Raw genomic sequence first — 22,051 nt, 5'->3', positions numbered from 1 at the left:
TTTTTTTTTTTTTTTGCCGCATACAGCCAATTCAACACTTTCAGATGCCTACCGTCTTAGGAAATGTCTAAGGAACAGAAGTAAGTTCAGTAAAGAGGGGTTTATGATGAGTATTCAGCAGCCGATCTCACAGAAGTCTAAGTAGTACATGAAGGTTGCCATCCATCCACTCATTTATTCATTCATTTGTGCAAACCAATAGTTTTTAAGTGTGTTGGCCACTGTGTGATGTGCTGGGATACAAACGTGAAAATGTCAAAGTCTCCCCATGTGGCCCACCTCATCGTGGGAAGAGGGGAATAAACAACAACAAAAACAATAAGAACACATAAAATGATTACATGTGGTGGTTAGTACTCTGTGGGTAACATAAAAGGTGAGACAGAGAATAATTGAGGTTGGATTAGGTGTCAAGGAGGTCTCCCAGAGGAGGTGACATTTGAGGTGACATACGGTGGATGAGCATGAATGAACCATGCAAAGCAAAGGCCAGAGAACTTGTGGGCCAGGGAAAGTTGTGCAAAGGCCCTGAGACAGAAAAGAGCTTGATGTACTTCAGAATCACCTGCCACTGCTGCTGTCATCCTTATCCACATCTCTTAACCCTTTCCTCTGTTACTTTTTCTCTGTTTAATTCTGCTGGTTCTCTAGTAGGACCCCCCAAATTCAGTGGCTCTGTTTCTTCTCTTTCTGGCCTAAGCTCTTAGCAGCCCTTAACACATTGCGGACGATGTCATTCTCAAGGTGTTCTGGGGCACCATAACCCTCTTGGTCCAGCCATCCCTCTTTGTACAATCTTCCCAGGTCCCTGCTCTTGTTCTCTGTGCCTTTGCTGCAGGGGCCTCCCCACCAGCTCCTCATTCTGGGTCTTCACGGAGGTGATTGCAAAGCACCTGGGACTATTTGACTTCCTGGAGGAGAAAGACAATGCTTCCCAGAAGTGACATTTGAGAGAAAGTGACACTCAGGCTGAGTCTTGAAAGGTTGAGTAAAATGTTTGTTGCCAGATGAGGAGGGACAGAAGACTCCTTCACAGAGGGGACAGCAAATGCAGAGATCTGGGAGCATGAAGGGCCCTAATGGAGGAGTCAGGGAAGGACAGGTGACGGGGGTGTGCATGGTTGGTGTCGGGGAGAGAACACCTGGATGGATGTCTGAGTCTGGATAATAAAGGACCCTGAATGCCTTGCTAAGTAAGAAGCTGACCATTAGCTCTGGCATTCTCAAGGAGCCACAGGAAGCTTAAGAAGGGTGACCAGATTTGTTTCATAGGCAGGAAGGTGTAGAAGCAGAGTGGAGGATTGGAGAAGGGAGAGAGGGGGGCAGGGAACCCGCAGAGGGGGCTGGGTGGGTAGGTGGGAGAAGACCTGGGAGGAGATCCGTTTTTCTCAGCAGTCAGGAATGTAAGGCACCAGCATAATGCCTGGCACAGAGTGGGCCCGCAGGTGTCGACACCTCACCTCCTCGTGGAGCTACAGCCTGGGGCGGGTGCTCTGTAGTTTCTGAATGAAAGGTGCATGACCTTCAGAGTGTAAGCACTAGCAGGGCAGGAAGGGTGCTCACCGTTGGAGCCCCAGCACCACAAGGGTGCAGAGGCGTTGGTCGGATGAGTGAATGGGTGTGCGAGCGGCTCCTGTAAGCCAGCGTGCCTCTTGAGCAGCTGACAGTGTGGAATGACAGATTCTCGTCACTTTGCTTGAGAGTGATCAGAGAGAACGAGGCCTGTTCTAGACCCCCTCCAGCCCTGGAGATGCTTAAGGATTTGAGGGTGTGGAGGCCAGAGACCCAACCCATGGCAGGCAGGAATCACTATGGGTCACACTCAGACGCAGGACAAAGGGGAAGGAGAGACTGGAGTCCCAGGATGTCTAGAAAAACTCCCGAGGTTCTGGGTGAAGCTGTGACACCAGGCTGTACGCAGTTAGGAGCTAGAATTGAGAGCTTGTCTCTCTTTGGGAAACAATCCCAGTGATAGTGATCGGGGACATCAGTCCTTTGGAGACATAGTGGGGGTCCATGTGCTCTGGGGCCTCTCACCCCCTCCTTCTCTGAGTGGGGGTGAGAGCAGTGCTCTCCTGGGAGAAGGGACCCAGCTCCTTCTCCGTGTGCAAGGCACAGGACAGCTGCAGGCCAGGTCTGGAGATGGTTGAGACTCTCTTCATTTCACTTGGGGAGGGGAGGGCTGGTAACTTCTGACCCTTGGGCCCTAGTTCCCTGGGGCTGGCAGCAGTCTGGCTTTGCTGTGAACACTGGGTCTTGTCCTGCTGTGCCAACCATGGTGTTCTCAGCTCTGTCTCCCAGCCCCCCATCCTCAGCAGGCTTTCGTATGATTCACCTGTCCCTGCACATACCCACATGTTACATACATACACAAATTTCATATCTCCAGTCTCTGGATGTATCCACATATGTAACACCAGCACACGAGTGCACTCGCATAGACTGTAGAGACACGGTGTTCTTGTTCACACACACACACACACCCTGTGGCGGAGGAAATATAGGGGGGTGAGTGTCGCTAGAACATTAGGTGTGAGAAGAGACCTTGAGTGCTAAGGTTGGAGGCATGGGTGGGGCCAGCTTTTGAAGAACATCAAGTGACATTTGAGGGAGTATGAATCCCACGTGAGTGATGGGGGCCACCAAAGGGCTTTCACAGGGAAGCGACGTGACCCTATCAGCTCTCTGGAGAATGGGCTGGATTGGGGCAAGTCTAAAGACAGAACAGGGAGGAGGGGACTGTCTCTAAGTCCCTGAGAAGAAGGTGGTATGGGGGAGGTGGCCCTGAGGCCTCAGCAGAGGGGTGTGGAGGAGGGATGGATGGGAGAGAGGAAAGGAAACCCCTTCCAGAGACTGACGTGGGAGGTTCTGGTGAGGGCGGCTGGACAGACCAGCCAATCCGGGGGACAGGTGGGTTTGGGGCAAGGACGGGAGTTCACTTGGTCCAGGTGCAGCTGGAGGCATCTATAAGACCTCCACGTGGAGAAGCCTGAAGGTGGTAAGACGTAGGTCCTTGAGTCTGGAGAAGATCTGGGCTGGGACTTTGCAGACAGATGAGGAGTCAGCCACGCAAGGGACAGCTTGGAAAACAGGAACGCGCTATGGGGGCTGCATGCTGCTGGCCACGTGCCAGCTCCTCTACCTGGAATATCCTGCCTTCTCTGCCAAGACCATACCTAATGCCTCTTCCAGGAAACTCCTCCGAATTATTCCTTCCCAGCATCCCTGAGGCTGTGTGCCACTGGCTGGGGCAGCAGAGTGCAGCCAAGGAGAAGGGGGGCAGGGGGCAGGGTGGGGCAGGGCCCTGGGCCAGTGTCTGTCACCTCCTGGGCCCCTGTGTTGTCTGCATTTCCCTAGTTACTTTGGAGCTGGGTAGGACCACTCAAATTCTTCTTCTGTTTCTTTTTTTAAGTAGGCTTCACATTCAGTGTGGAGCCCAATGCGGGGCTTGAACTTACAAACCCTGAGATCAAGACCTGACCTGAGATGAAGAGTCAGACGCTTGACCCACTGGGCCTCCTAGGCGTCCCCAGAAACTATTCTTACTAGGATCTAGGGGAGGCCTGTCAGACCGGCAGCAGACTAGAAGCAGGCGAAGCAGGCCCCTGCTCGGCTCCGTAAAAGTGGTATCGGTCCAAGTGATACCGCCTGCCTGGCAGAGCCACGTTTCTCCTCTTCTGGGTCCTGGGGCCCATCTGCTCTCTCCAGCTACTGTTCCAGCTTATTCTCTTTCTTTCAGCTCTGGCCTCGCCCACACCACCCTGGCAACCTCTCCCAGGGAGCTCCTGAAACTTCTGTGTAATCACATCCCAAATTTATTGAGCATTTGCTATGTGCCAGACACTGAGATAAGTGCTCGGTCTGGATTATCTTACTTAATCCTCTTAGCAGCTCTCTGAGCTGGGCGCAGTGATTATCCCCATTTTATTGGCAAGAAAACTGAGGTGCAGGGTGGTGAAGTAACTTGCTCGGTAAATAGCAAGGTAGGGATTTGAATCAGAGCCTTCTGTCTCCAGGGCCCCCTCTCCTCGCCAATGTGCTCTGCTAACTGTTATAAATTAGCTGCCAACCTGCAGCCGGAGGGCAGGCGAATTCACAGCCAGGTCTGTGGGACGCCAGCACCATTCTCCAAGCCATGATGCTCTGTGCCTGCCTGACCCCGACAGCCTCACTGCCCACCTCGGGGCTTGTGGTCTGCACCAGCGGCCGCTAGAACCACCTCCACAGCTGAGTCTGCATCCCCGCCTCACTCCTGCCTTCCAGTCTGTGCCTGGATGACAACAACTTCAACACAGGAGCCAGGCAGGCCCTGTGAGTGGGGGGATGGCGACCCTGGCTTCCAAGAGGTGCTCTGCTTGTAGGAGACATCTGTCAGAAAGTGTTAGTCACCGCGAAAGCTTTGCAGAAGTGGATCTTTATTTGTTATTTTTTTACGTTTATTCATTTGTGTGTGTGTGTGAGAGAGAGAGAGAGAGCGTGTGCGCACGAGTCGGGGAGGGGCAGACAGAGAGGGAGACCGAGAATCCCGAGCAGGTTCCGCACTCTCAGCACAGAGCCTGATGCGCGGCTTGAACTCATGAACCGTGAGATCATGACCTGAGCCGAAATCAAGAGTCGGACGTTTAACTGACTGAGCCACCCAGGTGCCCTAGATCTTTATTTTGATACATAAACATAGGTTGTTTATGTGTGAGAGGGTGTGTTGTGTCTATTATCATACATGTAAATGCAAGAGCTACGTGCAGATGTGTTCTGGGTTGGTCTGTTTTTATATATGCATGTTTGAATATGAGAGAGAGAGAAGACGTGTGTATGTGTGTGTGTGTGTGTGTGTGTGTGTGTGTGTGTAAGGAGAGCTCTTGAATGGATTTGTGCATATTGGATGTGAAAGTTCACCCGTATGCCTGAGTTACATGTAAGAGATCGTGGGGTCCAAGTAACGAGCTTCTCCAGGGCAGAGACAGTTCTAACTCCTGTAGGGCCTAGATGGGTGGTCTCTACCTGCACAGGGGGCTCCATGAAGCCTTTGGACTTAGGGCTCCAGAGATGAGCAAAACTGAACAGACAAGCAAGAGGCAAGGCCTTTCCTTTCTTACTGTGCCTGATTCTCAAGCTGCCAAATGTCCACCAGGCACCATCTTCGGCCCTGTGGGGGCCACCTGTGGGCAATGGGGCCTTCGAAGCAGACTTCTCAGCCGGCAAGATGGCCCCATGCCTCCCTGCCCTTCTCCACCGCCTCACTGTCACACAGCAGCTAAGGAGGGGGGTGTGGAAGTCAGGTGGACTGGAAGGACGTCCCAGTTGCTAGTTGCGTGAATGTGAGCAGGTTACCCTCTGTGAGCTCAATTTTCTGACCTGTGACATGGGGATCGTACCCATCTCACAGCGTTGTTAGAGGATTAAACGAGAGGGGATTGACTGTACAGTTAGACCACAGAAGTGGTCAGAAAGCTCTGGGCCCACTGATGGAGAGAGGAGGGCTCACAGACCCGCGTGGGGACTCAGACGCAGTGTTTCGTCAGCATCCTGGGGTCACTGTATCTGCCATCTCCTGCAGAAGGCATGGGACATAGGGCGATGACAGTGGGTGCAGAAGGCATGAGACAGGGTGATGACAGTGGGTAGACACCTCCCTTCTCAGTCGAATTCTTCTTAGAAAGAGGGAAACCAAGGGGTCCAGAGTCTTTGGAATATTGTGCCTTCTTCCAGTGGGATGCAAGCTAAATCATTTCTTGCCTTAAGATAAGAGAGGCTGTGAGGAATGCTGGGGATTCCCAGGCCCTGGACAGGGAGCCACATGCAGGCAATGGGGGCCCTGGGCTTCCAGCAGGGTATAGGGGACTAAGGCCCAGCCCTGGGGAGGGGGTTGCAAAGGTTAGGGAAGGTTCAAGGGAAAGCTAGGCCAAGGATACAGCCTGGTGGAATAGCCCCAGCCAGGGAGGGATGATCCCCACTGTGGGCAGCCTCCCTCAGGGTTATGAGCCCCCGTCGCCCTGCCAAGCCAGCTCAGGCCTCCCTGTCTTCAAGCTCCTTTGCCAGGATAGGTTCAGGATTCATGACTTCCTCTCTATGGCTGGGCAGGGCTGAGGGCCTAGCAGGGCTAACCCTAGCCGGAAATTTCTGGAAGTCCCAGCCCACGGGACCCAGGGTCATTCTGCCCCAGCCAAACAGAAGATATATCCTGCTGTAAAAGGCATCAGATGGAAGAAAAACCCTATACCTTTGCCCTTTTATAACATACGCTGCATTCAACTGGAAGTGATAAGTTTAATGCTTTGGTAAGAATTGATCCCACCCCTCAAAATTACTGACCAATAGAGCCTAGGAAACCTCAGGCCATCCCAGCTTCCAGAAGAACATAGGTTTGGCCCCCCCTTGTGCCAAAGGGGGATTATGTCTGTAAAAAAAAAAAAAAAATTCATGTTAACCTGGAAAGTTCTATGTAAATGTCAGCTATCATTGCTGTAGTCATTTTCTGATGGTGATGATTAATAACATAAATAAAACAACTCGGGTTTATCTTATCTTAGACTCTAGCAATTCCCAAAACGTGTTCCATAGACCAATTCAGAAGTTAAGTGTTTCTGAGGGAAAACAAAAAAGGGAGAGGAGAGTTTCTGAAGTTAAATTTTGGAGATTCTGTTTAAGGTTACACAGGTTTCTCTCCTGAAGAACCTCTTGGATAAATTCATGACAATTGGTTTCTTCTAGAGGAGCGCGTTTCTGTAGTATTTCTGCAAAATCGCTTGACCCACGGATGGCTTTTCTCATGGAATTTATTTCCCAGTGTTGTCGGGAACATACTTTGGGAAGCATTTCTCAGCTCCTTTCTGTAGTTAATCAGATTTAGCCCCAAATTGCATCTTTAGCTATTCTAAGTGTAACACTGACCGTATTTTGCAGCATTTCCCACACAGGGCACCACTGATTCTCCCATGCATTGCTATATCCAGACAAGTTTCAGAGTCCCTGTGCTCGGGTGTCGTGGGGTGTGGAGGGCTGGGCGGGGAGTGACGTGGCTCGGGGCCACGGAGATCCACAGAGGCTGATCACGGAGGACCTTGTGCCAGCCTAAAGCTGCTCATCAGAGGGGCTGAGGCTTGCCACCGGCTCTAGAAGCAGAAGGACATGTTGGTGCATAGTAACACAGTCTGGAGCGTCCCTTGGGGAGTGACTGGGGGAAGAAGTGGGTAACACAGTCCACTGTTCCTCTGTAATCCTGCTGCACCTCAAAATTATGTAGGCCCCACCCTGGGAGGCTCTGAACTTCCCCATCCACAGCCTCTCTTTTTTTGTTTAGTGTTGTGTTCTCTAAAGGCAGGGCTACCTCTCTCCTTTTCGTCTTCCCCATTTTTCCAGAGAGATCCCCGGTGCCTTAAGAAGCTGAAGTCATTGATGTGGAGGCAACATCCCCCCTCTGGGACAGGGTTGCCAAAACTGGCAAATTAAAATAGAGGGTGCCCAATCAAATTCGAATCTCAACTAACAAATACTTGTTAGTATAAGTATAACCCAAATGCTGTGTGGGATATACCTATGCTAACAAAACTATTTGTTTCTCTGAAATTCAGATTTGACTGGGCATCCTTTGTTCTAACCTGCAACTCTATTCTGGGGCATAGGATGTGGCCTTTTCAGTAGTGCTTCTAAAGCACGTCAGGTGAAAGTGAGGAGGCCATGGGGTCCTGTGGTTACAAAGTGCCAAGGAGAATTCCACACTGTCAGCCCCTCTGTGGCCTCTGCTGGTGGGAGAGTGGATGCGTGGACAGCCCCAGCTCATCGGGATGGGGAAAGGGGGCCAACAAGGATTTGAGTGGGTGTGGGTCAAGCACGCTGTAGGTCTGGCAGCAAGAGGAACTGTGTAGGGGCCCAGAGCACTGGCTCCATGCTGGGAAAGCAGGCTTGAAGCTGGGGAGATCAAGGTTACCACCTGACGAAGGACACAGCACTGTGGCCAAATGGCGCGAGTTTCATCCCTCGCCCTGATCCCAACCAGCAGTGTGACACTGGGTCACAATGAGCCCCGCTGTTCCTCATCCCCCAGCTCTCAAAAGGGGACGGCCATGGTTCCTCTGTCAGGGGAAGATGGAATAGAACAGCCCAGATAAAGTGCTGAGCGGAGGAGCGCCCGGCTCATATTAAACATCCAGATGGTGACCGTAACTGTCCTTACAATTAGCCATGCAACTCTTTGGCTCTCTCAGTTTAGCTCTTTTTCCTACAGTGGGGTTCATGAATGCCAACCTAAAGAGTAGCATGAAGACTGGGGCACCTGGGTGGCTCAGTCGGTTGAGCGTCTGACTTCGGCTCAGGCCATGATCTCACAGTTCATGGGTCCGAGTCCCACAAGAGCTCTCAGCTGTCAGCGCAGAGCCCTCTTTGGATCCTCTGTCCAGGCCACCCCCCCTGCCCCGCCCCTCTCCCACTCATTGTCTCTCTCTCTCAAAAATAAACATTAAAAAAAAGACTAAGATAAGTCTGATTTTAATGGGGAAGAGTGGAGACTGAACATAGGCAAGCCCTTCCCTGAAGCCAGCACAGTGCCACCTGTTTCCAGGGCCAAACTGAAAGGGAAAGGAAATGTGACTTTGGTCTCAGTCCTCGGGTGCTTACTGCCTGTGTTTGCCCTGCCCACTTCCCACCGGTCACCTCTGTCCAGGGCTCTCACCTGCTTGGTTCACTCTCCTCCCTGCCCCTTCCCATCCTTGATGCCTAGTTAAAATAAATAAATAAATAAATAAATAAATAAATAAATAAATAGATAAATAGATAAATAGATAAATAGATAAATAAAATAAAATAAAATAAAATAAAATAAAATAAAATAAAATAAAATAAAATAAAATAAAAAAAATCGTACAACTGAGCTAAGGGCGTAACTGAATACACACCAGTTCAGGACTGCCAAACTATGGGCTGGCTGCCTGTTTTTTTTTTTTTTTTTAATTTTATTTTTAATGTTTTTATTTATTTTTGAGGCAGAGAGAGAGACAGAACTTGAGCAGAGGAGGGGCAGAGAGAGAGAGGGAGACACAGAATCCAAAGCAGGCTCCAGGCTCCGAGCTGTCAGCACAGAGCCTGACGCGGGGCTTGAACTCACAGTCTGTGAGATCATGACCCGAGCCGAAGTCGGACGCTTAACCAACTGAGCCACCCAGGTGCCCCATGGCTGCCTGTTTTCTAAGTAAAGTTTTATTGACACATGTGTTGTCTGTGGATGCTTTTGCACGACAGTGAAAGAGTTGAATCATTGAGACAGAGACCATAAGGCAAGGCCAAAAATATTTTCTATCTGGTCCTCTACAGAAAAATAGTTTGCCAACCCTGCACTAGTTTATTGCTTTATATATATATATGCTAATATATAATGCATATTCTTATATTTATATTATATACATTATATATATGTACACATATAAAATTCATTCAACACATTCCAACAAGACACCCTCTTCCTGCCAGGCATTAAGTCGAACACTAGATAAATAAAGAAGAAGTCATTCCTGTCCCTCGGGGGAGTCCAGAGATGAAACAGGCACCTAAACAAACAATTACAGGCAGGCTCAGCTCCTGCTTGGAAGCCAGGGTGTTGTAAAGGAATGGATGAATGAGTTGCAACGTCATATGACAAGTGCAGGAATTAAAGCGCAACTAAATTCCAACATAATTCCGTAAGTGGGATCCAAAAATCCCAATCATGTAAGATGTGGGACATGAGATCGCAAAATGAAGAGATGACCGGGGCGGTGATGGGGGGTAGGGGGGACCCTCTGTAGTTAATGGGCTGGGAGTTCCGGGATTCTGGGAGCCAAATGCCAATGGCATTATGCTTGGATGCTTGGATTTACATTCTGTCACGATGTGTTCTCTTGGGATTTTACAGTTTCTACAAGACACGAAGGGTATCAAGGAGGGCTTCCCAGAGAAAGTGACATTTAATGTGGCTTTGAAGGATGAGTAGGAATTTTCCAGATGGGAAATTTGAGAGAAAAGCAAGATGTGCTTAGGGTGCCTGTGGTTTAGAATAGCCATAGTGGAGGGGATAAGATTGGGGGGACCAGGAGATAAAGCAGAAGATGTTGGCAGGGGCCGCCTCACAGAAGGATGGGGCTGCATGAGCCCAAGCTTTAATTTATTCTGACAGCAATGGGAAAGCTCTCACAGTTTTCTTTTTCTTTCCTTTTATTTCTTATTATTAATTTTTCAAATCATTATTTATTCTTGTATTAACCAAGCAAAGACCAGAGGGCCTGCATTCGCCATTGCTTGGTGGTAGGGAAGCCTTTTTGACACACGTGTCCCTGATGGGGTGTGAACAAGTCAGGGCCGTGGTGAATTTGCCGTTCTGGAATGCTCACTCCAGCAGCGGCGAGGAGGTCAGAGTGGGGTGCAGAAGTCCAGGGCAGGGATGATGAGGAACGACAAAGGAGAGGGAAGGCTAGGGCAAGTCTGATTTATGGAGCACAGCAAAGTCCAGGAGCAAAGCCAGGCTTGCTGCCCCCAGAAGTCAAAGTCCAGCCATAAGAAAGGCCCTGGAGATTGAACAGTTCACAGCTCAGACAGGTAAACCCAACGGCGTTAATGGAATAACCAACACGAATAGGTTACTGTGAGTGGTTGTCAATCTCAGTTCCACGTTGCAGTCACCCACATGAACCCAAGCTCTAACTCTGATTCAGTAGGCTGGGGGACAGGCATCAGTATCTTTATGAAACTCCCCACGTGACCCTGATGCTGAAGGTTGCAAACACTGGAAACAAAAGCCGAGAGAACATGCTCACGGTGGAGGGCTTACACCCGGCACCGGTCAGGGAGGGGCCTGACGGGACAGGTCCCTGTGAACTCGTGGGCGGCACACCCCATCTGAGGCCCTGGTGCCCTTGCCTTCGTTTGATTGACAGGCAGCGGGCAATGGACAGGACTAGGCTCTGGTTGACGCCCCAAGACCTCCCCGAGGAGAACGAGTGTAAGTCCTCTACGAGGATGTCTCAGGATACACCAGCCACTTTGGACTCTGTGGAGTCGTCAGTGCAAGCACTGCCTGGTGAGGATGCGAAGGGCTCAGCCGCCAGGCACTGCTGTGGAAACCCAGCCTTCCCCCGCAGCGAGCCATGTGGCCTCGAGTAAATGGCCCGGCCTCTCTGGCGATCATGCTCATCTCCACAAGGGATAACAATAGCATCTCTCTCAATGCGTTGTTGGAAGGATTAAATAAGGTCATGAAGTCATTCAATCAGCTTTTATCAAAGTATTAGTATACATGAGGTGCGGCGTTCTAGGAACTGGAACACAGAAGTGAACAAAAGACACTACAAACTGTCTTTGTGTAGCTTACATAGTACCAGGGTGAGACAAAGAATATTGAATGTATCAAATATGTAGTGTGTCAGATGGGAGGAGAGGAGGTAGAGACAGCGAGTGTACAGGCTTCTCTGAGCACAAAGCACATGGCACTGAGGATAGCACATAGTAAGTGTGCAATAAACTATGTTTACAAGGCCAAACAGCTAAAAGCAAGAGAGTTATAAAGAATAACTAAGATCAGGGTGCCTGGGTGGCAGAGTCGGTTAAGCGTCTGACTTCAGCTCAGGTCATGATCTCATGGTGCGTGAACTTTAGCCCTGCGTTCAGCTCTATGCTTACAGCTCAGAGCCCAGAGTCTGCTTCAGATTCTGTGTCTCCCTCTCTCTCTGCCCCTCCCCCTCTCATGCCCTGTCTCTGTCTCTCAAAAATAAACATTAAAAAATGTAAAAAAAAAAAAAAAAAAAAAAAAGAATAACTAAGATCATGTGTGATGCAGAAGTAGGTACCCAGAAGATAATGGTTTTTATTCCTCCCTCCTCTGACTGCCCACTAGCCCTCAGTCACACACACACACACACACACACACACACACACACACACACACACACACACAAAATGCCATCTCCTTTTTCCATGTTGAGCGTTGTGGGAAATGCAGTCCTTCTCTCTGAATCTTTTTTTCCCAGCCATCCTGCCACTTAGTATCAACCGTATGGCCATGGAGATGAAACAAGTGACTTGATGGAAGATAAGAAATCAAAACATATGGAGGGTGCTTGTCCAGAGAGCATAAATGACTCTTCATTATAATATGGGAACTAAAGTCTCAAATTAAAAATAAAAGAAGGCACAGCGTAGCTTTTGCTGCACTCCAACCACAGAGGAGATTCATTGTCATACAATCACTGAGAATATTATATTGATTGGCAAGAGCCAGGCTTTGTAGAAGGGACAGAATTCCCCACAGCTAATCTACAATGGAATTGTTCAATGTCAGGCACAGCTTTAATAATATTGTTCTGGACTGCGTTGGATGTAAATACCCCACTCTTCATTTTGTGAGCAATCAAAGGGAAGTTTTATAGATGGGAGAGCATGAACAGCTATAATATCTGTGCCAAAAAACACACGGACAAAATCAAAAAAATGAAAGAATGCCTCACCTAGAAAGGCTTGTTGCTTTGTGGCTTATCTCCGATCTCCTCTGTCTGTCCAGCAAGTTGCACATCAGATACATTACAAAAGCCCACACTTTAAATGTTGCCCTTGACATTATTAAAAAATACCAGGTTAGTAAATCAGACTGGAGAAAAAAACCAGACTATTAAATCTGGACAGTCAGGTAATCACCCTTCATCTTGTCGTGGCACCTACAATGGTGGAGGGAGGAAGGGAACTCTGGTTGATTAAGCACCCACTGTATGGTGGGTGCTCTTAGTATCACAGTCCATTTAAGAGTGCTGAACAATGGAGCCAAAAAGACTGAGATTCACAGCCCAGCTCTGCCATTTTCTAGCTGTGTGGGCTGGAGGAAGTCACCTAAACTCTCTGTGCCTCAGTTTTTTGCATCTATAAAATGAGGATAATAGTTATCCCACCGGAATCGTTTTGAGGACTAAGTAAAATACATTTGTAGCCCAGGGCCTGAAACATACCAGGAACTCAATAGCAGGTGTTATAGATCTGGTTTTACTTACTATGCACAACAGCCCTGCTCTAGGTTGAATTGTGTCCCCCAAAAGATCTATTGAAGTCCTAAAACACCTAGTAGCTGTGAATTTGACCTCATTTGGAAATAGGGTCTTTGCAGATGAGGAAGTGAAGATGAGTTCCTTAGGGTGTATCTCAATCCCGATCCAGTATATTGGTGTCCTTATAAAGAGGTGAAATTTGGACATAGAGAAACAATGCCAAGCGAAGATAGAGGATGGGAGTGAAGCATCTATAAGCCAAGGGATACCAGAGATTGCCAGAAAACCACCAGAAACTAGGGAGACTCAAACATTTCCCATAGACTTCTAAACCTGCATATTGTCAGACAATAAGAATCTGTCTTTTTTTTTTTAAGCCACCCAGTTTGTGGTACACTGTTACAGCCCTAGGAAACTAACACAATACCCCCCATGGGAAGGAAAAGTATCCTTATTTTTAGATGAAGAATTGAAGGGCAGAGGTGACAATTACAGCTCAAGATCACTCAGCTAGAGGTGGTTCAGTTGAGAGTGGAATCCACACCTCTCTGAGCCCAACATCTGCCCTCCCGCCTCCTTCACCGTGTGGCCTCTCAGGAGCGGCGCTCAAGATAAAAAAGGAGGTGGTGTTGGGAACGAGCCCCCATTCATCACACCCGAGTCCCAGAGGAGGTGCCAGGTCAGAGTGGTCTGATTACGAACAGCTCATTAAGTAAAGAGCAGTAAGTGTTTGAGAGTGACTTTTTAGAAAGAATCGACTTTTATTTATAGTGACGTTCCAGTCATTAATTTCGAAGGAAGAAAGCCCAAAGCAGAAGCAGGTTCATTAAAAATTTGACATTAGTAATTTAATTAAATTGGGTCTTCGCGACTCGTTGCGGAAAATGGAACGTTAGTTCTACACCAGTTCTCAGCCCATTTCCCCTGGTTGGCTCCCTCCCCTCACCTTAGCTTGCTTTCTTCTCCAAATGTTTACCTGACCCGCCCCTCCAACCCCCTGACACTCACAAACACACACATATCACAGTGGCTGCCTCCGTCGCCGCAAGCCAGTAGCACGAGCTCATGGGAAAGGCCGAGGAGGCGGGATCACGGGAACACCCGAGGAAGCCAGCAGCATGGGATCATGGGAAATGCCAAGCTGGGCTAGTGGACAGGTTGATGGAGGTAATCCTTTCATTTGGGTCATCTCACCCGGTAGAGGTGGAGAATGGACATGGAGAGCTCTTCAGTCCTTGAGATAAGTCTTTCACAAAAACATAAGCCTCTTGAGGGCAGGGACCGGCTTTGTCTAGTTCACTGCTATAGTCCCAGCACAGTAGGCCTGCAATGAGTTTTCGTTGCATGAAGGAATTATTACATGAATAACTCCTCCACACAACCAATTAATGAAAATGTAGTCACGTCCCTACAAGTGCCAGAGTATTGCATTAGGCTCCCAGGGTACACCCTGCCCTCATGGCCCTATGGCCTGATGGAATAAGGCATCCGCCGTTTTCTGAGCACCTACTGTGTGCCGGGCACTGTTGTCAGCCGTGCATCAGCTATTATTTGTAACGCCCTCAGCCACTAGACATTATTGTTCTCCTTTCGCAGTTGAGGAAACCAAGGCTTAGAGAGGTCACAAGGCCACAGAGTAAGACAGAGACAGGGCCAGGCTGCAGAGCCAGATCATGGTGATTCCAAAGTCTGCCATTTCTCTCTACACTATGCTTTCTCCTCCTGGAAGGGGAGGTTAAGAAGAGAGAGGGGCAGGCTTCTTTTGGAGGGTTATAACATCAATGCTGGTAGAGAGGGTCCTGGAAGACAGCAACGTGGTCAGGAAGAGGGCACAGCAAGGGCCTGGGAAGCCCTCTAGAATCCAGGCTGGCCACCTGTACTTCTTTGTCTTTACTTCTCATCCTTGCCACCCCTGCCCTCTTGTTTCAGGCTGCCTGAGCTCCTAGATTATCTCTGGCCTCAGGGTATTTGCACACGTTTCCTCTTCCTGGAACACTCTTTGACCTAGCTAATTCTTACTGATCTCTCAGGATCCAGCATAGATGTCACCTCTTCCAGGAAGCCATCTCTGACTGCCCCAGACTGGGTTTGGTTTCCTGCCTGGTCCCTATCACATCATAACATTTAAGATACCTTTAATTATGCACACTTCCCATCAAGTGTGGACTGGGAGCTCACATTCCCATGCATCATTCTCACTGCGTGCCAGGCTCTGTCCAAATCTTAGCTCACTTAATTCTTACAAGTACCCCGTGGGGGATGAAGGTGCCATTGTGGTCCCTGTCTTGCGAGTGAGAAGACTGAGGCACAGGGGGTTAAGAGACTTGCTCGGGAGCCCGCGGGTAGCAAGCCATCGAGCCAGGATGTGAACCCAAGTTCTCGAGTCTGTACTTCCCATGACCCTGCTCCACAGCCTTTCAGTGACACCTTAGCAAATCATCGCCTGGTGATGGACATGTACTTGGATGGCCCTCTGGGTGTGGCTGTGAGCCGCTGTCCCTGACCTGTGGGGACATCCTGGATTGGTAGGAGGTATGACTTTCAGGGCACAGGCAGTTCTAACTCTGGGGAGAAAGGCAGAGGACTGGGGGAGGCAGGTCAGGTTGAATAAGCGACTTGGGCAGAGGAGCCGCACCCAGCCTCCCTCCTCAGACTGGCAGGTCGTGATGCTCTTGCACCCTCCGAGGTATCCTCTGGATAATGAGGCTACACGCACCGCTGGCCGTGACTGCTTCGGCTCTGGTCGCACGCGGAACATCATATTCTCCAGCTCCCCAGCTCCCCCTTTAAATGGCTCAGTTGGATCAGAGCTGGGGTTCTTGCCTTCCCACTCCACTGCCTGTTCCAATGCTAACGACCCCTTGGACTCTCCCAAACCCGCTGGGTCAGAGTACCCCTCTGGCGGCCAGGGCAGACGCACATGAAAGAAAGGACACTCGGTTTAATGAGCACCTACTCCATTCCATGCTCTGCATCCCTTCCCTGGTCATGAGAGGGAGTGTGGACTCTGAAATCAGGGCAAGCAAACCCAAGAGATTAAAGTGATTTCCCTGAGGCATCTCGAGTGATGGGACAAATGTAATCCACAGCCATGGCTGAGCAGGAGAAGAGGCAGGAAACCTGGATGGCTGGCTACACACTGCCAGTGTGGCTCCTCCTTAATGCCTGACAACTGACAGTATGGAGGGACTAGGCAGCCTTGAGAGGGCCGGCTCGTCTGCAGGAGAAACGAGACCCGGGGGGTGACCCGCCTGGGCGGGTGCTGTGCAGAAGCAGGTGTCAGGTCTCGAGCCCAACTCACAGCCTGTGTGTCTCCCTCTCACAGTTCTCCCCAGTCACACATGTGGGAACCCCGGGCGGCTGCCCAACGGCGTCCAGCAGGGCTCAACCTTCAACCTCGGGGACAAGGTCCGCTACAGCTGCAACCCCGGCTTCTTCCTGGAGGGCCACGCCGTGCTTACCTGTCACGCTGGCTCTGAGAACAGTGCCACGTGGGACTTCCCCCTGCCCTCCTGCAGAGGTAGGTGGCCGGGGAGGGTCTGGGCGGGGTGGGCTGTGACTGGATGGGAGGCGGGAGTTTCCAGTGGGACCTGATCTTCAGTGGGGAAACTACACCATGCACTCCAGCAAGGCCTGGGGTACTTGCTATGGGGAGCACATGTCTGGGGGCCACCAAGGGTGCTCAGGGTCCCCAGCTATTCTAGAGGCTTCTCAGCCTCACTTGACCTTCTAGCCCTCAGGTGTGCACTCCCTCAATCCTCTACCCCTACATCAACAAACTTATTTTTAGCTAGTCTGCCCTTCTGTCTAGAAGAAACATCTTTTGTTTTCCATTACAGAGAGTCTGTCCTGTGCATGGATCTCCCCAGCTGCTTTTGTTCTTACTGACCTCACCCTGGCGATTAGTCTTTACTCTTTCCTATAAATTCAGCCTTCTCCCTGTTTAATGGGGTCTTCTCAGCCTCCAAATATGCTCAAAACCTGTTTACCCGAACAGCCCCCTCAAAACCCACCACCTCCCTTCGTTGCTATATCAGCCTTAGCCTCCCAGCTATGATGGCCCAGTTTATCCTGGTTTCCCTGGGATTTTTCCCATTTTTAGCTCTGAAAGTCCCACATCCTGGAAATGCCCTAAGTCGCAGGCAAACCGGGACAGTAAGTCACCCTCTTCTGAGCCTATTTTTTTTTTTTTTTTTAGCATTTATTTATTTTTGAGAGACAGAGAGAGAGTGTGAGTGGGGGAGGGGCAGAGACAGAAGGAGACACAGAATCTGAAGCAGGCTACAGGCTCTGAGCTGTCAGCACAGAGCCTGATACGGGACTCAATACACGAACCTCGAGATCATGACCTGAGCCAAAGTCGGATGCTTAACTGATTGAGCCACCCAGGTGCCCCTTCCCAGCCTGTTTCTTATTGCCCCTCCACCCCACCATAACTGAGTTTATTTCTAAAGTAATTCCCATTCCTGTAATCTGATGATAAAAATAACATATGATCATTTTTAAATGATCTTATAAAATACGGAAAAGTATAAAGAAGAAACAAAACTTACCCATTTTAATGATGATTTTTCAGGTATTTCCTTCTCATCTTCTAACACACACTGCAGTATGCATATATTATGAATATGTGTATAATTGAGATTATCATGCATGTAGATTTTTTAAGCCACCTTTCAATGGCTGTGACATTGCACTGTAGCATTTCCCCAGGCCACCAGGAACACCTAGCATCTCAAAAGCTCAGTCCAGCCTGGTCTCTCCCCCAACTTCCCATTTACTCCTCTGGAGACTGGCCTTTGGCCCCAATATTCTGCATCATGTTGCCAAATCAGATGGGAATTGCTTTGGCCCTGATATTTCTTGACCTCTCAACAGCCTTCTGCACTATTGACCACTCTTTTCTTCTTGAAACTCTCGTCTTTAAATTGTATGGATCCCAGAACACTCAGATATAGGTCTGGGGGGGATCGTTTCAAGGAGTCGAGAAATGATTGGAACATGTAGCTCCCTTTGGGTTCAAGCTTTGCCTTTCTCTTAGAGGCAGGTTTTCTGTAATTACTATCCAAAGACTAGCTTGAGGAGACAAGCTCCCCACTCCCGCTATAAGCGTATACCCTTTTTACTATCTACACCAGAGGTGGAAAATACTTGGCACATAGATCTCTTCCCTTGCTCCCACTGCAATGGCAGACATGATTAATTGATCCCAGCACCCTTTCTTGAGCTCACACATAGCAGTGAATTCCTTCCTATGAACAGGCAATCCACAACCAGTCAGTGTGAGTTGCCATCTGCCTCCATGTTTGTTTACTCCTCTTCAGCCATGTTGGCCTGTCTTGGTGGAACCCAAGGGAACTAGAATCTCCCTTCTCGCCTTCCTAAGTCTTCTCTTAGGCCCCTTTTCTAACTTAGAATGTGCTTCTCATCACATGATTGGTATCAGGAATGACCAAACCCATCAGGTGAGACCTTGGCCCCTCCACACCGGTGTGTGGCCCTGAGTGGCCAACCACGGCTAGAAGCTGCTGTCTCCACTCCTCTTAGAGCATCCCTACCCGCCCCCTGCCCAGAGGGTGCCACCGTTGAACACTCTGACCTTCCAAGGAGGGGTGTCAAGAGTCGTGACATGATAATAGAATATGAAACCTGATAGTAAATGGAATCAAGTGTTCTAGTTGTGAAACAAAACCCACAATTCTCTTTCCTCCCACAACACTATAAATACCATGCTCTTTTAATATGGAAATGAAAAACAGAGGTAGCCCAAGAATCAGGGGCAGAGGGGCTGTCATGCATCCTGTGCAATATACTTCACGTCAATATCTACCTCAGTAAGGTGGAAATCCACAACCCCGCCCAGTGTCTTCAGGGATCTTCCTCAGCTTCAGCCCTCTCTGAACCTGGAGCTCGACCGCCATGCCTCAACTCCCTGGGTTCTGCTCTGCTAACTTAGGTCAGGAACTTGGCCTATTTTTCTTCCATTTCTTCCTGTCCCGGGGGAAAAACAAAACAAAACAAAAAGGACAACCCACTGATAAAGGTGTTTGCATGCAGCGCAGCCTTTATTGAAGGTTTGTGGCAACACAGGGAGTCTGCATCCCAGCAAAGCAAATGGCTTAAAATGAAAGTCTGAGCAATCATGAGCCTCCAAAGCTTTTGGCCCCTTCTCCCTGGAAGCTTGTCCCTGGCTTCTGTCTTAGCAGCCTTAGACTTCCCTGAGCTCAGACATTGCCCCTCTCATCTCGTTCCAGCCTCCTCCACTTGGTGCCTCTTAACTTTGGCCTCGCTGTGGGACTTGTGTCCGCTTAGGCAGAAGAGTCCCATTGCCCCTTGACTTGCCCTCTCCTGATAGAAGCATCCCTTCCCAGCCAAGCTATGTAGGCATCAGGTGGTATTGTCCTGAACAAAGAAAGCTTTCACCTGGAAGAAACTTGATTGGCTGTGAAAATACTTTTTTTTATTAATCCACTAGTAAAAGATAAGTGATAAGGGCGACCTCCTGGAGGCTTCCGTTGCTGGGTCGGCTCACTGTCCCCAGTCTAATGGCTGTGTGTCAGGGTGTGGGAGGCAGAGTGGACTGGGGTAATGGTGTCTCCCCCCAGCACTCACGTCACAGCAGTGGCTCACGGGTGTGGGGTGCCTTTGTGGGGCACGACTGCCTCCCAAGCCTCTCTTCTTCCTCTTTTGGCCTCTTAGGTGATGACCATTCTTTCCCTTAAATGCTGGAGGGCTCAGCATGGCCTCATCTCTGGGAACATCTTACATCTCTTGGAACTTCTCATCCACTACATGGCTTCTAATTGTTGCAGGGAGGTGGCTCTTCAGTCTCTGTCCCCAGCCCCACCCTCTGTCCTACGCTTCAGGTCCACATGGGTCTCAGACTCTACTCAACATTCCCCGGAGAGTGCTTCAAATGGGGCACCTCGAAAACCTAACCCTGTCTTCCCAAACCTGCTCTTTTTTCTGCCTTCCCTCGCTCGGTGAAGAGTGTCACCATCCAAGGTGCCCAAGCCAGATGCCCCCTGCACCATCAGCCATCGTGCCCTGGTACATTTCCCTCTGCACCAGCCCTCCCCTCCATGCTTCTGCCAGTGATCTGGGGCCCCGTCTGGTAACATCCAGTGACGAGCCGTTTGCCTGTCCCCCGCCACACGCATCCCAGTCCATTCTTTACTGCTGGAGCAAACTTTCTAAGCCACAGATCTGACAGGATCACTTGCTGCTTAGAATGCCAATAGTGGCTCTCCATCACTGACGGGGTCAAGTTCAGATTCCTGAACATGGACAAGGCCCATCCAGAAAGACTCCCAGGCTGATCTTTCTAAGTCCTCTCTAAGTACCTTCCAATTTAGCCACACCAGAGAATGCCCTCTTTTGGAACACACTGGGGAAGCCAGCCAAGGATGTCAAGTGTGGCTTCCAGAAGGGCTTTGGGTCCCAGAGGCTCCCTGGCATCTGAAGGAGATGAGACGTGGCTCCTACTCAAAGACTGGGGGAGCACAGGTGGCTCTCCCACTCTCCAAGCCCCCACGCCTCCCCCGTTCTCTGGGCTTCAGGTCCATTTCTCGTTTCTAACTCACCATGAGCCGCAAGCATAGTCTGAGAAACATCCTCAATAACGCCAGTGAAAATCACGAAAGTGATTTTCCAAACTGTGCTTCCTTAGGAGACCAAGTTGTATGGGAACTGAGGGTGCTCATCATGTGCCCATGCGATGCCAGGAGCCGCAGTCATGCCAGAGTTAACGGTTCATACTCTGGAAGGATTAAAGCCTGTTGGCCTTTTTTCCTCTTGTGTAGAACTCTCAAGGGCTGGCATCTGTGCGTGGACAAACCTCATCCACTGGGCAGTGGTCCGTAAATATTTGCTGAATGAGCAGACGGCCGGATGGGTCCTATCCACCATCAGGATCATGTAAGGCGTACAAGCCCAAAAGGCAAATTCCTGGCCTGGGTCAGCCCACTTGCCCAGCAGCACTGAGTGACACAAACTCTGAGTCCAAGGCGTCCCGGAGCAGGTTGGAGGGCATTGTGTCTCTACGTCAAACAGGAAATGCCACACGCCTGCCCGAAAGGTAGACTCAGTCTGGGGACACGGCCCAGGCTAAGGGGGAGTAGCTGGGATCAGGGGGCAGAGCAGGTGTGAGGTTGACCTCCATCGAGGCCCATCCCAAGGCTGCTGGCACTTTGAGGCTTGGTCTAGCTGGCAGAGGGAAGGAGGCAGGGCCCGTGATCCCCCTTTGCTTTGTGTCATTCTGGGCACATCCACCCTAGGAGTCTCCGAGCTTTGTGGAGCCAATTTGAATCACAAGAAGGAAGACCGTGTGGGTTTCAGCAAAATGGCCCCTGACTTGTGAGGGGCATTGGCCCTGGAGCAAAGAAGGCTGCGTGGGGAAGGAACAGGGTTCAGATGTGCTGGGTGCTGAGAGGCAGGTGGAGAGAAAGCAGCCTGAGCAAGAAATGCTTGGCCTCAGAGGTTCAAGCCAGGCGCAGCGGGCTGTGCCCTGACAGAGAAGGGGGCACTGGTCTGCAGAAGCTCAGAGTGCACGTGTCAAACTGCGTTCCAGATATTGGAGCCCCGAGGGAGGAACCTGCAGAATGTGAGATGGAGGCAGTGTGCTGGGCACGGAAGGAGCATGGGGTCAGACAGGCCCAAGTCAGCTCTGGCCGTCCTGTGCCAGCTCAAAGCTGTGTGTTGCTAAGTCTCCCCGAGTTTCCAAGTGGGGAACACGAGCAGCAGCCTTGAAGGTTACTCATTCACTCAGGATTCAGCAGCTTTTCCTGCACGCCTACTGTGTGCCACCGTAGCGCCGTGTGCTACTGAGTTATGAACTCAATCCTTAGTTGTAAAGTGCCGATTGTTGGATATTTACCATTCTAGATACAGAGAATTGCAGTGACGAAAAGTCAGACCAGATCCATGATCTCGTGGGGTTTACATTTGAGCAGCTGGGAGGCAGAAAACAGATAAAAATCAAATAAACAAATTTCAGATCATGAGGGAAATGAAGCAGCTAGTGACAGGAAGGCTACTTTAGATGGAGTTGTCAGGAG

The 22,051-nt window shown here is 49.9% G+C and overlaps 1 protein-coding gene across 1 annotated transcript in view; it reads left to right on the top strand.

The window, feature by feature from the left end:
- The window catches only part of CSMD2 (CUB and Sushi multiple domains 2), a 540,846-nt gene that overhangs the window by 124,955 nt on the left and 393,840 nt on the right, over positions 1-22,051 (top strand). The window contains 1 exon segment of the mRNA XM_042948549.1: positions 16,321-16,515. Within this exon segment, the coding sequence (XP_042804483.1) occupies positions 16,321-16,515 (195 nt within the window).

This window comes from Panthera leo, chromosome C1 (assembly GCF_018350215.1).
Source record: "Panthera leo isolate Ple1 chromosome C1, P.leo_Ple1_pat1.1, whole genome shotgun sequence".
Taxonomy (NCBI): domain Eukaryota; kingdom Metazoa; phylum Chordata; class Mammalia; order Carnivora; family Felidae; genus Panthera; species Panthera leo.
This window is presented reverse-complemented; position numbering and strand designations above follow the sequence as displayed.